Below are 14,298 nucleotides of genomic sequence, written 5' to 3'. Positions count from 1 at the left end.
CACATGAGTCAAACCAGTTTTTCCTTTATTAGGCCCAACTCCACAGCACTTCCACTGTGACTCAATAAAGGAAGAAGTTATGTCAGGTAAGATTTAAAGTTTGTCTCTCCAAGTGACAGTGTACAATCTGGTAACATCAGCAGAACGCTTGAGTGATCCACCTGGCATAGAAAATAACAGGGGAAAAATAAAAAAAAAACATTAAAGAAGCAGCCTAGAAACTCCACCAAGTTTCCATGAGGTTCCAAACAAGTTATTTCCATCCCTTTTACCTTCAAAGCCTTGTTTAACTATGCTCAGCTCAAAAATGCAGGTACTGCATTCCCAGCACAGCTGATTCAGGACCCCAGGCACCAAGACATTGTATCCCAGGGCAAGGAGGAGGAAAAGGACTGAAAATATCCAGAATCAAGCACTATTTGCAGCAGTCTGACACATAGTATCTCTATTCTAAGCAAAATATTTTAAAAAAGAATATGACACTGGTCATCTCCTGAGGAAACTGAGTTAAGAGGCTTCACTCCCATGATGATTTTTATTTAGGGCTTTATTTTAGTCTGGGATTAGGGCACATTAGGTCTTTCCTATGCTGTCTTTGCCTGGGTTTGGTGCCCGAGACTCCCACACCAGGAGTCTGGGAAGCAACATCAAACCTTACCAACAAGGTTTATGCTTTGTCCAGGCCCAGTTCCTCTGGAGTGGAGATTCCAAGTTCACTCAAAGTTGGTCTAAGCTCCTGGATAACGTAAGGATAGATATCCTTGTGGGGTCCTGCCTTGTCCTGAAAAAAAACCCCAAAAAACAAAGAACGGAGTTACTTCAAAATACACATTTCCAAAACCTCCCACTTCTGCCTGTGGCAGAGCAGAGCTCCTGGCCTCTAGGGCTGAAATAAAAGTCCTGGCTTCTCTGAACTCCCTGGCCAGGCTGGACTCAGGTTTCTAGGAGCTGGTTTCAAGTGTTCCCCAAGAGAGCTTTCTGAGTCACTTCTCTCAGTCCCCCAAGAAAGCTTCGTGCTCATCTCGGAGCCACTGAGGGTGGTTCCCTTTGGAGCAGGGAAAACTGCCCTGGGAAGAGGGCAGTTCTGGGAGCAGGGCAGTTCCACCCACCTTTACAACCTCTAGGATGCGGACAGCGCTGGCAAAGTCATTTAACCGTCTGCAGGCCCGCAGAGCCGCGTCGATGATCTTGGGCTCCGGCACCAGGTCATAGCCCACCAGTGTGTTGATGCCTGTGGAGACAAGGAAACACCAAGGGGAACTTGGGACCAGCCTGTCATGATCCCAAAAGGGCTCCCTTGCTGTCTACTCCCTTCCTCGCTGACAGAAAATCCAGCACCTCGTCAGCCAGGTGCTGCTGGAAGGATCCCTCTGGCTGCAATTATCTACTTATGAAATCACATTTTTAAGGCTTAATTGGCCTTAAAAGATGAACTCTCCCACTGTATTGCTCCTATACTGCCCCACACACCCACCCCACACTGCCCCATGGACATACCCCAGTCCTATCCCCTCTGTGTAGACACCCCACACTGCCCTATAGACACCCCCAGCCCCATAACCTGTGTACACACCCCATACTGCCCTACAGATACCCCCAGCCCCATAACCCCTGTGCACACACCCCACACTGCCCTATAAATACCCCCAGCCCCATAATTTGTGTACACACCCTATACTGCCCTACAGATACCCCCAGCCCCATAACCTGTGTACACACACCCCATACTGCCCTACAGACACCCCCAGCCCCATAACCTGTGCACACACCCCATACTGCCCTACAGACACCCCCAGCCCCATAACCTCTGTGCAGACACCCTACACTGCCCTACAAATACCCCCAGCCCCATAATCTCTGTGCACACACCTCATACTGCCCTACAGATACCCCCAGTCCCATAACCTGTGTACATACCCCACACTACCCTACAGACACCCCCAGCCCCATAACCTGTGTGTACACACCCCACACTGCCCTACAGACACTCCCAGCCCTATACCACCCCCAAAAAATGGGGTAAGTTTAATAAAACTTGGCAACTCCACAGCAAACAACTGGAGACGGCCATACAAAAAGTCAGCAGGGAGTTATGGTCAAGCCATTAGCCAAAGTCCAAAGAAAACTGAGCATAGCAGAGCTCAAACACACTGTCCTTGGAGCAAATGCTACTGTCCCTCCCATCCAGGTGTTAAAATCATGGAATCATGGAGTGGTTTGGGTTGGAAGGACCTCAGAGATCATCCAGTCCACCATTCTGTCATGGGCAGGGACACCTTCCACTGGACCAGATTACTCCAAGCCCTGGCCTTGGACACTCCCAGGGACGGGGAATCGACAAAACACCAACTAAAGTTGTTACTTCTGATCAGAAAACTTTTATTTACTCTAGGTTATGCTTCCCTGGTCTCCAACTTACCTTTTCTGAGCTCCCAGGCATCGATATCTGGCTTGTTGAAATATGTCACCCAGCGAGCATCGAATTCCTCATCTGACTCTTGTGACCCGTGAGAGTAGCAGCGGGCAGGAAGCACAGCTGAAGGAAAGGAAAAAAGGAACAAACTGGGAGCAAAAGGAACATAACACTGCTTTAGTCCTGACCAAGAGGCCAGAGCCATAAAATATGGATTTCCCTTGTTACAGTCAGTGGTGGATGAGCCCTGGGTGGATGTAACTTATTAAATGTTGTGGTTTATGTTGTAGCAAAGTGTCTGCTTTTTTCCATATCAGACTTCCAAAGTGCTCCCAGAGCATTGGTCAGAGCAGGGGCAAGACACAAAAACCAGCTCTGGATACCAGTCTTTAAGAGGCTTTCTGGCATTCCTTTTTCTGTAAAACACAGGAATTCTGCCTCTTCCCACAGCCAAGTGACACCGAGAAGCTTTAACATGCATACCCTTCACCAACAAAATCCCATGCAATTCCTAGAGAGGCTCTCAAAAGCAAAGGGATGAGAGATATTCCTTCTAGCAGAAGGGCTGGAGGAGGAAAAAAACTGACCACTGTGTCTATCCAAGAGAAAACTCCTGGATCTCAAGGTTGCAATTGCATTAATATTTGATAACTAATCACAAAAAGCTAACACATAAATTAGCCTGATAGGATCATTAATTAATTTCTTCCCTCAGCACTGTCACAAATTTGGTTTTTTTGGATGAACCTGTCGTTTTTTACCCCACAAAGGTTGGGACAGTTTTCTAAGGGAACTAAACTGAAGGCCCACAAGCCTGGTGCTTCCTTTCCCTACTTCTAATCTCACTCCACTAATATTTGCAGAGAGGTCACACACCAGATACGACCTTGGAGCTCAAAGCTCTGCTTCACACAAGTCAAATTTAGCTCCTGACTTTTTCTTTCTTAACCCAGCATGAACCACTCACAGTGATCAACTACAGGGTTTTATTTAAAACAAAACAAAACAAAACAACCCAACACCACAACTGGTTGTATTTTTGCTGATATACTTCCCTTTGGTTTCATTAATGGCAGCCTAATTAGCAGGCAATTTGTTTTTTTAACAAAATTTAACCCGGTCCAACATTTCAGCTGCAACACTGGTTTATGCAACGGAAGCATGAAAATAGCTTTATTTATTTTAGCTATGGAAAAGTAAACAACAGGCCATGACAGAATTAAAATGCTCTTTTGGTTCCTGTAGGGAAATTCCCTTTCCTTTCCCCAGCTCCAAAGCAGACCTTTGACCCTGCTCCCTGCAACAAATCACCTGCACAGCTCAGCTCAGAGCAAGAGCAGGGCTATGGAAATGCTCCTGCTCCCATGACAATGCTGAAAACCCTCCAGGTTTCAGCTGGCTAAAGGAGAATCCTTATTTTTCCTACACAAAAAACAAACAAACAAAAAATCCTACAGAGAAACAGCAAATCTCAGCTGGAGAAAAGCCTAAATTGAAGCATTCAAATGCCATCTTTAAGTCAAAACCTGAAGTCTTTCCTCAACAAAACCATTCCCTGGATCCAGGAGGCAAATGCAGACTCTAAGAATTAAAGCTGTGCCTTTCCAGGGTGTGTTTCTCCACTGCTGCTATGTTTCTTTTCCACATTAATGGTTATATCTGTATCTGGAGAGTCCCTCTGGCCTGAGTTTCAGCAGGGTCCATCAAGGTCACTGTCACACACATGACGTGTGTGTGACAGCCAACCTATCCAGGCAGAGATTCCCAGCTCAAGGAAGAGCCAAAGGGCAAGCACCTTTGCTTTAAAGTGAACTCTACAGGCATGAAGCCTAAAATCACCTAATATGACACAAAAACACGTTAAAGCTTCTCTGTGAGGGCCAGAATTGGGCGGGTTTCTCCAGTAATGAGCACAGGTGAAGAAATAAGTTAATTTACTGAAAATCTGAGAACGAGGAGCCCAGGGGAGGTTCTGCAGCAACAGAACCTCCCTGCAAAGGGACGGCAGAAGTGTTAAGTGGGGTGTTTGAAACACAAAACCTTGGAAAAGAAGAACACAGAGCCTACCACAAACGAGGCCCAGCAGCAACCGGGGTTCAGCAGCTCAAAAGAACAGCGAGCAAAGATTTTAGTGGATTTAAAACAACAAAAGATCAAAGGTGTTGAGCAGCAGCTAAGAAATCCTGCGCTAATTGTTTAAAAAGACAGCAGCGACAGGATCCCTAAGGCAGTTGTTTAACTCACACGTGCCGCAGCAGAGGCACACACAAGTCTCCGAGTATTATTAGTGTCTGTTAATGAGGTATTAATTGCGATGCAGAAGTTAATTAGCTATTAATTGCGATGCAAAGGCAGGGCATTCTCTGCAGCCTCCGTCTTCCAGCCCTGCCACCCGGGCCACCATCGCAACACGCTGCCTGGGGCTGGTCCTCCTACTCTCCCTATTAACTGGGGCGCTAATATTATAAATAAAATTAATTGCGGTGTTAATTAGGAGGCTGAGGCCTGGCGCGGAGCTGCAGCGGAGCCGGGGGTGGCCGCCGGTCACCGCCGCCCTCCGCCAATGTCACCTTGGCGGGGGGCGCAGGGAAAGCGCCGCCGCCCCCCGGGCAGCCCCCGGGCGGTGCCCGGTGCCCGCTGAGGCGGTGCCGGCGGGGGGTCCCGGTGGCGGCGGCGGCGGGAGCGGCCCGCGCTAGGCCGCGGGGTCACGGCAAGGACACGCCGGGCCGCGCGGCCTCGCTGCCCGCCGCGCCGGCAGCCCGGGCGCGAACCGCGGCGGGAGGGACGGAGACGAGTGCGGCCGCTCACCTGCTGGGCCGGCGGGCCGGCGGACGGCGGCGCGGAGGCCGGAGACGGCGCAGCGGCGGAGGAGAGAGGCGCTGGCGGCCAGCATGGCGGCGGGCTGTGAAGGGGGGAGATAGCACCGGGAACCGGGGGGCGCGCCGCTGGCTCCCGCACCGCACCGGGAGGGAGGGACGGAGGGGGGGCCGCTGAGGCGGGTACGGCGGCGCGGCGGGGACGGACCGGGAGCGTGGAAGGGCGGGAGGCCGCGGGGACGGGCTGGGGGCGCGGCGGGGACGGACAGGAGGCGCGGCGGGGCGGGGCCGGCGCCATCTTGGGGCGGGGCCGGCCGCCATTTTGTGCGTGAGGGGAGCGGCCGTGGGGGTCCCTCAGGTCAGCGAGCCGCTCTTCGGGAGTGTTTGGGCTCGTTTATTGAGGGGTTCAGGCTCGGTTTGGAGGGGTTCGGGCTGCTGCTGTCCCCATTTAGTCGAGCCCGCGCAGCGTCCCTGTCCCTGTCGATGGACACCCGCCGAAGTCGGTCCGTGTGAGGGGAATGGGCTCAGACCGGCGCAGCTCCCCAGTTTTCTGGGAGTGTCCCTGTCCTCACACCGTGGGCTGCTGCCCTCAGCCACCATCGCACCGGCCCGGGCACGAAATCGCCGCAAAACTCATCCCTGGGGCTGTGCTTCAGTAGTGCCGCAAAAAACCACAAAACCATTGTGATTATTCCACTCAGCATGTCCCCCGGTATCATCATCCTGTTTTAAATACTTCTTTCTTCTTTTTCTTTTTTTCTTTTTTTTTTTTCTTTTTTTTTTTCATTCATTTTTTATTATTTTCTCATGCAGAAAGCCATCAGCCAGCAAAGCAAGGAGGGTAAAATCCCCCAGTGCTGTCTCTGTGATTGGAAACTACCTACCTATGAAATCCATTAAATAGATCTTGCAAACTAACAAAATGAGGAGAAATAAGTGGTTTTTATCCTTGTTTTCGTTGCTCAGAGAAACGTGAGGTGGCAGCAGTGGAGGTGAAGGGCTATAAGTGTTTAACTGTGTGGCTCTCACAGTCTCCAGGCTCTGATCAGGGTGTTTACAGAGGGATTTATTAATTGCAGATTTTAAAATTAATTTTATTAGTGGTTTTTTATGCATTTGGGGTAGGCGCCTGCACCTGCTGTTCCTGTGTGGGGTGAAGGGTTGATACTGAATGGGATCTGCACTGGAGAAAGGAATTGGGAAAAGATGGATGGGACAGAGCCCAAAGCTTTACCATCCCCAAACCCACCAAAAAATGATCATTAACATAAAAAAACAGTTGGAAATTAATCTTCTAGTGAAGGGAATCAATCTGCAGTAGGACAGATAAGCACAAGCCTCTGGCCCGAGGAGCAGCTGCCTGCTGAGGGAGATAACAAGGTCACTGCCTCACAAAACACTCACAAAACAGACCCTGCTTCCTCCTCTTCCTCCTCCTCTCCTTTCATTCCCGCTCCCAGCCAAGCAAGCCCTTGACAAAGAGGGAACAGCTGACTGTCCCTGTAGAGCGGCAGTGAGGCAGGGAGATAAGGCAGCTGCAGCCAGAGAATCCCTCACACGTGGATTTTGGGAAGGGTTTACTCCTTAATACCCATTAATTCCTCCCGCAGTGCTGCCAGGTGCTGGGCAGAGGGAACCAGGTGGAGCAGGGCTTGGCATCCCATAACACATCCCCCAAATCTTCCCTGTCCCCACTGGAACTGGGGCTTTGCCAGGTGCTGCTGTGCCGGCACAGGAGACCCCAATCCCGTTCTTCCAAGGGACAGAGTTTGGCTGGGATCCCCTTGTTGTGAGCAGGCAGCAGCCTTCACTGTGCTGATCCGTGCCATGGCCAGCAGCCAAGATCATCCCCCCATTTTCACATAGACATCTCTCAACTATTTCTCAAGAGCTTTTATTTTCCATTCATTTCTCTTTACCCTCTGGAAGTAGCAGGGATTTTGCTTCGAAGCACTCTGCAGCCAAGGCACGACCCCAAAACCTCCTCATCCTGTGCTGGGCACTGCATCCAGTCCCAATAACCCCCACCCAACACTTCCATGGCCCCCAGCTCCCCGCACCGTGGTTTCCCCCCACTCCAGACCGGAGTATCCGATGTGGGTTGTTTTATTTCCTTGTGCTGTCCCACAGGCAGGCAGCACGGTGCAGTGCTTGGCTCTGTGGGTGCAGGGAGGGAGCACCCCCTGTGCTTGTTTGGGTGGTTTTTTTGGGATGAATCACGGCCTCACAGAATGCTGAGCCTGGCATTAATAACTCCGACAGCTCCTCAGCAGCGGGTTTGATAATGAAGGTTTTATTCCAGCAAGCTTGGGGCAAACCCATCTCTCCTGATGGATGAGGCGTTGCAGCGGGGAGCGGTGGTGGTGATCCAGGCACCCCTCGGCTGCTCTGGCTCCCTGGGAGTCGCTGCAGGATGTGGCTGGTGGTCACAGTGTCCCTGGGTGGCTGAATTAGAGGTCACCAGCTCCCCCCCCACATCCTCACCTGCTTCAATCCATAACCAACACATGGTGGGTTTAACCCTCACGCCAAATCTGGGGACCCCCATCCACAGGGGTCAAAGAGCAGCAAGTGGGGACAGGTCAGGGGGAGCCTGCAGCCCACCAGTGCCTCGGGAATGAGTGGATATTCCTGCCTCGATACCTGGCAGGTGGGGTGGGAGGCACTGGGGTCAGTGGTCCTGCTGGCCAGCGGTGGTCCCCGTGCCCCTGGGGCTGTCAGACACCTGTACCTGCAGCTTCTTGGGCAGCAGCTCCTCGCAGGGAGGCGGCAGCGGCCGCTTCAGCCCCTTGCTGGAGGATCCCAATGTGTCTTCTCCCGCCTCCTGCCGGGGCTCGGGGGGCTGGTATCCCGTCTGGTTGGGATCCAGGGGGTCCCGGGAGAGCAGGATGCAGATGGAGGGGACGTTCTTGTGGACAGTCAGGTTCTGTGCGGGGCCGTCGGGCAGCGGGTCCTGGCTCTCCCAGACCTCCAGCACGGTTTTGTAGCGTACCTTGGTGACCTGGTGGAGCCCTCCCAGCTTGCGCTTCATGATCTCCACGCAGGTGATGGTCTTGGTGACCGCCCTGCCGCAGCCGCTGAACACGATCTGCCGCCTGCCCTTCAGCTCCATCTGGGCCATGGCGAAGTTCATCAGGTTCCTGATCTTGCTGCCCTCCTTCACTTTCATCTCCACCACGTCCGGGGGCAGGTCTGGGAAGGGTAATGGCATCTCCTCCTCCGAGGTCCTCACCTTTCGGAAGTTCTCCATCCTGGACTGGGCAACGGGCTTGGCTCTCCCTCCTTCGGCAGCCATCCTTCACCTCTTCCCGGTGGATGCACACAGGCTCCTAGCCCCCCGCGACCATAGCAGGGCTGACCTCGCTGCCCTCCAGCCCAGCCCTGTGTGCTGCAACCACCAGCCCCTTCTCCTCGGCTCTCTGGGGGCTGGCAGTGGGCTCGGTGGCAGTGCCAGAGGCTGTCTCCTGTGAGAGACAGGGCTGCAGGATCCCCTGGGTGCTCCCAGTTGTTCCCAGCAGGGATAACAGCCGGCTCCAGCTCTCGGTGATGCTTGGGCTCCTCCGCTCCCACTGCAGCACTCGCTTCTGCTGCTCTTTGCTTCATTCTGGACTTCAGCAGCCCCCAGAGCTGTTCTGTGTAATTAGCAGATCCTCCCCCTCTCCCTCCCCTTCCTCCCCTCCTCCTCCTCCTCCCCTGCTCAGCCGCCCATCCCAGCACCCAGCTCCTGCCTTCATCCCTGCCAGGCAGAGGGAAGGGCAGGGAACCCGGGTCTCTGTCCCAGAACAGAGAAGGGAAGGAGAGGAGCGTAGAAGGCAGAGGGGGAAGCTCACTCTTGCCTTCATAATGTTCCCAAAGTCCTGCCCCCTTAAAGAGAACCTGGTCCCTTCTCTCGGCGCTCGCTCCTCTCAAGGACACCCTCTGCTAACTGCAAATGTCACCCTGCCTGCCTGCCCTGCAGCATTTCCAGAGGGATGCGGAATCCCAGCCACGCTGTGTCCAGGGATGGCACAAAGATGCAGCAGGTACTTCAGGAAGTACCTTGGAGTCTGAGCTCGACCCTTATTAGCCATGAGAGAAGCCCCTGGAACCCGCAGCCAGGAGAAAGCATGGCAGATGGCATCGCAGGCGAGCGTGCATCGAGTGTGCCAGGGCTCTGCTCCCCCCAGCACCCCGCAGCCTCAGCCCCGGCTCTGCCAGCAGGGAAACCTCTCAATTCCCAAAGCTCCGAGGAGCAGATGCGTGGCAGAGCTGGTTTTCACGGGCAATTTCTCTCCCTCTCCCTGGCTCCTCCTCCTTCCCCATCCCTCTCCCCGCTGCTCTCCCAGTCCCTGTCCCTCATTCACCTCCCAACGTGGAGCTGCCCACTGTGATCTCACCATTACATGTACTGGCAACAAATCCCAGAAAATCCCTGTTGCAGGCCAGGAGATGTCCCCTTCCTGCCCCCAATCCCTTCCCGGAGCAGAGGCGATGTCCCTGCCCCAGGCTGGCCCTCTGCCCGCCCCTGTCACCTGCCTGTCCCCTCCCGCCCCGCTGGCCGGGGGATCATTGCACAGTGGAAAGACATGTGAGTATTGACTTGCAGTCAAATCTTATCGGCCTCTGGAGGCCCCTGGATTGGTTTCACTCCTAGCAGGGCTTGAAAAAAATACATAAACACATAAATAAATAAATAAATAAATAAATAAATAAATAAATAAATCCCATATCCGTGGAGGTAAAGGCAGGGACGTGGCTGTCACCTCCTATCTGGGGAGGATGTCACGTCCCTGTGGTCCCCAAAGCAGCTTTCTGTGGATTCCACTGCCTTAATGGGGGTGAATATGGGACACCCCGCAATCCAACAACTGGAGTGGGATCTGGGCAGGTCTGTGGGATGGGATGGGATGGGATGGGATGGGATGGGATGGGATGGGATGGGATGGGATGGGATGGGATGGGATGGGATGGGATGGGATGGGATGGGATCCTCCATCCACAAGCAGCCTGCTGGAAAACCCTTGTAGATGCAGAGCATTGTTTCCCAATCCATCTAACCCTCCCTAAGGCTCCTTGGGCACAGAGAGGGAAACTGAGGCAGGGCAGGCAATGCTCCCAGGCTCACTCCCAGCACCAGATCCAGGCTTGGAGCATTCCCAAGTCCCTTCTGGTGCTCTGCAGTAGTGAACAAACCTATTCCCTGTGTTCCCACCATGGATTCCTCCCTGCTATGAGACAAAATAATGACATTTCTCCATCTTTCCATTTGACAACAATTCATGGAACCCGTGCAGAAGGCACTTGGCTCCTTCCTTGGGCAGGCAGGGACGGATTAAATCCTTCAGGGAAAGCTCTGCCTTCAAAATGTGCTAAACCCCTGAGGAAATACTGGGGAAGGATTTTAGTGACTGAGAAATCCCTCAGGGTCATTATCCAGGTAGCCTGGGAGTGTTACATGGACACAGAGGGCTGACAGCTCCAGGGCTCTGAGCAAGCCACGTGAGTCCCTGGTGCTGCCTGAAGCATCCAGCCCTTCTTTCCTGGCCCAGAACCAGCTCCTGCCTCCCGTGGCCCATTTTCCATGGCATCATGGCGCTTCCCCACCATCGGATGATGGAAGCAGCGGCAGCTTCTCCCCCCCGTCCATCACTAATTGCTGCTTAATGAACTCTGCCTATCACAGCCTCCAAAATGGAGGTGGGAGAGGTGCAATCACAGCAAGGCTTCCAGAGGATGCATTCCCCCCAAAGCCAAGGCTGTGCTGGGAGCAGGGAGGGCATTAATGACAGGGGCTTATTTTCCCTCTGCAGCGCTTAAAATGTAAATGAAATTCATTATTAGCAACTCCGTTGCTAATTACCATCTGAAGCTATTCATTAGCCTGTCAGCTTATTTGTTGGAGGACAACAGAGTGAATGGGTTACTCCAAGCCAAGGAATAGCTGAAATGAGCTCAGTGGGGTGGGAGAGGAAAAGCAAGGATGGGGGACAAAGGCACAGACAGCCCCAGCCGTGGGGGGTCAGGGAAACAAAAGCTGGAAAAGAGAATGGGGAGTCCTTTAAAATGGAGAAGAAGCAAATGGAAAAGGCAGGAGTGATGAAAAAATAAGACTAAAGGAATTACACACTGAGTATTGTCCATCTGTGCTCTTAAGCAGCCACTGTGGTTACAGTGGGACCCACATCCAGGGAGTGGTTTCTGCTTCCCTTTTCCAATTACAGTTTCTCTCTGAGCATTCCAGTGCCATCCCAACCCCATGCCAGAGGATTTCCACACCTCCTGTGGGACCCTCTTGCCTGGTCCCAACCCCACAGGAGGTGTGAGCTTGGGAGAGCAGCCAAGAGGAGAGTTGGTGGTGTCAAGAATGGAGAGGGCTGCTGGACACAGAATGGAGCCCAGACAAACCTGGAAAAGTGAGGAAAAAACCCCAGAAACATATTCCTAATAGAGATCAGGACAGCTGGAGAGGAGCAGTAACCTGAGCCCCTGTCCTCCACCTGCCCTCTCCATATTTTCTTTCATGCAAGGTGGCCCTGCTTGGGAACAGGATGGAAAGTGGGAGCATCCGATACAAGGAAAGTCTGGGTGCCATCGCCCATCTCTGCGTCACATCGGCGCGGCTCAGGTCTCAGCCTCTCATCACGTTGCACTCGGCAGAGGGCTGATGCCAGCATGGATTGTCACCCTGGCAAAAGGGGTGCAGAGGGACCTCCTGGGTGCTACAGCTGCAGGGATCCCCTGCCCACATCCCAGTCAGGCTCCTGGAGCTGCTGCTTCCCAGGAGCAGCCCCCTGAGGATGCAGCCCAGGGTGCAGGGGCTGTGCCAAGATGCCAGAGGAACCCTTGGAGCATCCTGGGGTGGCACCAGCTCTCTGCTGAGGTCTTATCCCTACCGTAAGCAGAAAATTACAGAGCTTGAGATAATCCTCATTTTGAATAGCCCGACAGTAAAAGAAAGGGGAAAAATCCCTCTCATAAGACAAATCCTTTTGCAGAGCTCCAGCATGATAAGCAGAGGAATGTCGTAAGGACCCTGAGGGCATTAATAAACCTGAATGTTCCTCACCAGCCCCACCTGGGACCCCAATTCCCCCCCCACCCATGGCCCAGGAGCTCTTTTTAAGCTCAACCCAAGGGTCTCAGTCCTAGTGTCAGCTATGTCAGGACAGGTCTCTGGGTCAGCTGCAGCTGGTCTGGACTCCAACCAACTGACCCTAAACTGGACCTGTGGACTGATTTCCTTGTTTTTGAACCTGTTTTCTTGCTGGGAATTTGCTGCTTGATCCAGCCTTTTCTTTGGCCCTGCCCTTCCTCCCCAGCCTGCCCTGCTTAGGCAGTGTGGGATGGGCAGGGAGGCTCTTCCCCCTGTTATCCCTTGGCTCTTCAGGCATTCCCTGTGAAGGAGGGGAGCACACATCCATTTGATTCCTGAATATCCCTGACTGGAAAACCTGCAGGCAGACAGGAATGTAGTAGTGCCAAGGACAAGGATCAGCTCTGTAGGTGACCATTCCCAAACCCTCAGTGGGATGGGAAGGTGCTGAGGCACCAGCAGAGATGCAGGTGGGGAGGAAATTTAGGTGAGAGAAAGCTGGAGAGAAAGAAATAAGGGACAAGAATCCAGTCCCAAATCTCCAGCGTGCTCAGTGCCCACAGAGCAGCTCTCCAAGGCGCTGAGCGTCCCCAGTGCTTGGCAGGAGTTGGGATCCATGATCCCATCCCTGCTCCCCCTTTCCTTCCCTGCTGCTGGGCAGGGCATGGAGCTGGATGTGCAGGGGTCTCTGCTCTCTGAGGGGATCAGCTCAGGGTTCAAGACCCAGAAAAAGGTCAGAGTGGACAGCTGGGCCCCCTGCTATGGGATCATCTGTGGCACACTGGTTTTCCTGCTTCCCTCTATTTCACCATCTGTGAAGCAGGCATTTTCCCTGATTCTGCCAGGTTTCCTTCCTTGCATCCCCACAGCAACACTGTTTCCCTGCTGAAGGGTTTTGGCCACCAGGGCTCACTGGTGTAAAGAGATTTTGCTGCTTCCTTGCCCAGCTGTTTTCATCTTCCCATGGTGGATGTTGTCCTTGCTGCCCCACTGTGACCCTCGAGGCTGGACCCTGGGAAGGCAGCATGATTTAGTTGTCAAATAAAGTAATTTTCACAACACTTCACTCATATTCCCACGAGCACTAAGGCAGGAGGTCCAAGTGGTGTGCACTTGGCATTGAGAACAAGGGACACAGCCTACGAAGCTCTCAGGCTGATTTGAGATTTATATCCCTGTCCTGTGTGTGTATCAGTCCAGTCCCTTCCCCTGCCCTCCACAACCCAACCTTAGCATCACTGGCAAAAGCAGTCAACATGTCCTCTGCCCTTCATGCAAGCCATTAATTAATTAATTACTGCTTCCAGAATGAAGCACATCAGGCTATGGACATGGAGTACCCTAAAATTGGCCCTGCTGGTTTCCCGTTGCCTCCTGGATAGAGGGAGCCTGTGTGCCCTGCCAGGGGCTGTCCCCAAGAGCCCCTGCCCTTCCAAGGGTGGTCTTCCACTCACACAGTGCTTGCTCTGCCCTGGGTAGGGGTCACTGCACCCCTGCCCCACAGAGCCCCATCCCTGTAAAGCCCCCCAAGCGTCATAGAGTACTCCCAGACCCATAAAGCCCCCAGCCCTATAGAGCCCCCCAAGACCCATAGTTCACTCCCAGCCCCCTGAAGCCCTGAGCCCTATAGAGCCTCCCAATCCCCATAGAGCACTCCCAGCCCTATAGAACCCCTAGCCCCATGGAGCCCCCCAAACCCCATAGAACACTCCCAGCTCCATGGAGTCCCCAACCCTATAAAACCCCCTAAGCACCACAGAGCACTTCCAGCCCCATGGAGCCCCCAAACCCCATTGAGCACTCCCGGCCCCATAGAGCCTCCAGCTCTATAAGACCCCCAAAGTTCCACAGAGCACTCCCAGCCCCATGGAGCCCCCCAAACCCCATAGAACACTCCCAGCCCCATGGAGCCCCCAGCCGTATAAAGGCCCACAAACCCCTTAGAGCACTCCCAGCCCTATGGAGCCCCCAAAGCTCCACAGAGCACTCCCAGCCCT

General features: G+C 53.6%; 2 protein-coding genes across 2 annotated transcripts; both read right to left on the bottom strand.

Annotated features, from left to right (window-relative positions):
- Positions 1-3: 3 nt before the first annotated feature.
- COX5A (cytochrome c oxidase subunit 5A) lies at positions 4-5,500 on the bottom strand. The gene is made up of 5 exons (XM_084213489.1): positions 5,222-5,500; positions 2,420-2,536; positions 1,110-1,231; positions 659-781; positions 4-161 (listed from the first exon to the last, which is right to left on the bottom strand). The coding sequence occupies exons 1-4, from the start codon at positions 5,304-5,306 to the stop codon at positions 668-670; spliced, it is 438 nt and encodes a 145-aa protein (XP_084069615.1). The 5' UTR covers positions 5,307-5,500; the 3' UTR covers positions 4-161; positions 659-667.
- A 2,252-nt stretch (positions 5,501-7,752) lies between these two features.
- Positions 7,753-8,524, bottom strand: RPP25 (ribonuclease P/MRP subunit p25; the record flags this gene model as incomplete). The annotated part of the gene is made up of 2 exons (XM_084213636.1): positions 7,753-7,872; positions 7,961-8,524. 2 exons carry the CDS (start codon positions 8,522-8,524, stop codon positions 7,753-7,755), a joined length of 684 nt encoding a protein of 227 aa, XP_084069762.1.
- Between the last annotated feature and the right edge of the window lie 5,774 nt (positions 8,525-14,298).

Source organism: Fringilla coelebs (assembly GCF_963513975.1).
Source record: "Fringilla coelebs genome assembly, chromosome: 12".
In the NCBI taxonomy this organism is placed as follows: domain Eukaryota; kingdom Metazoa; phylum Chordata; class Aves; order Passeriformes; family Fringillidae; genus Fringilla; species Fringilla coelebs.
This window is presented reverse-complemented; position numbering and strand designations above follow the sequence as displayed.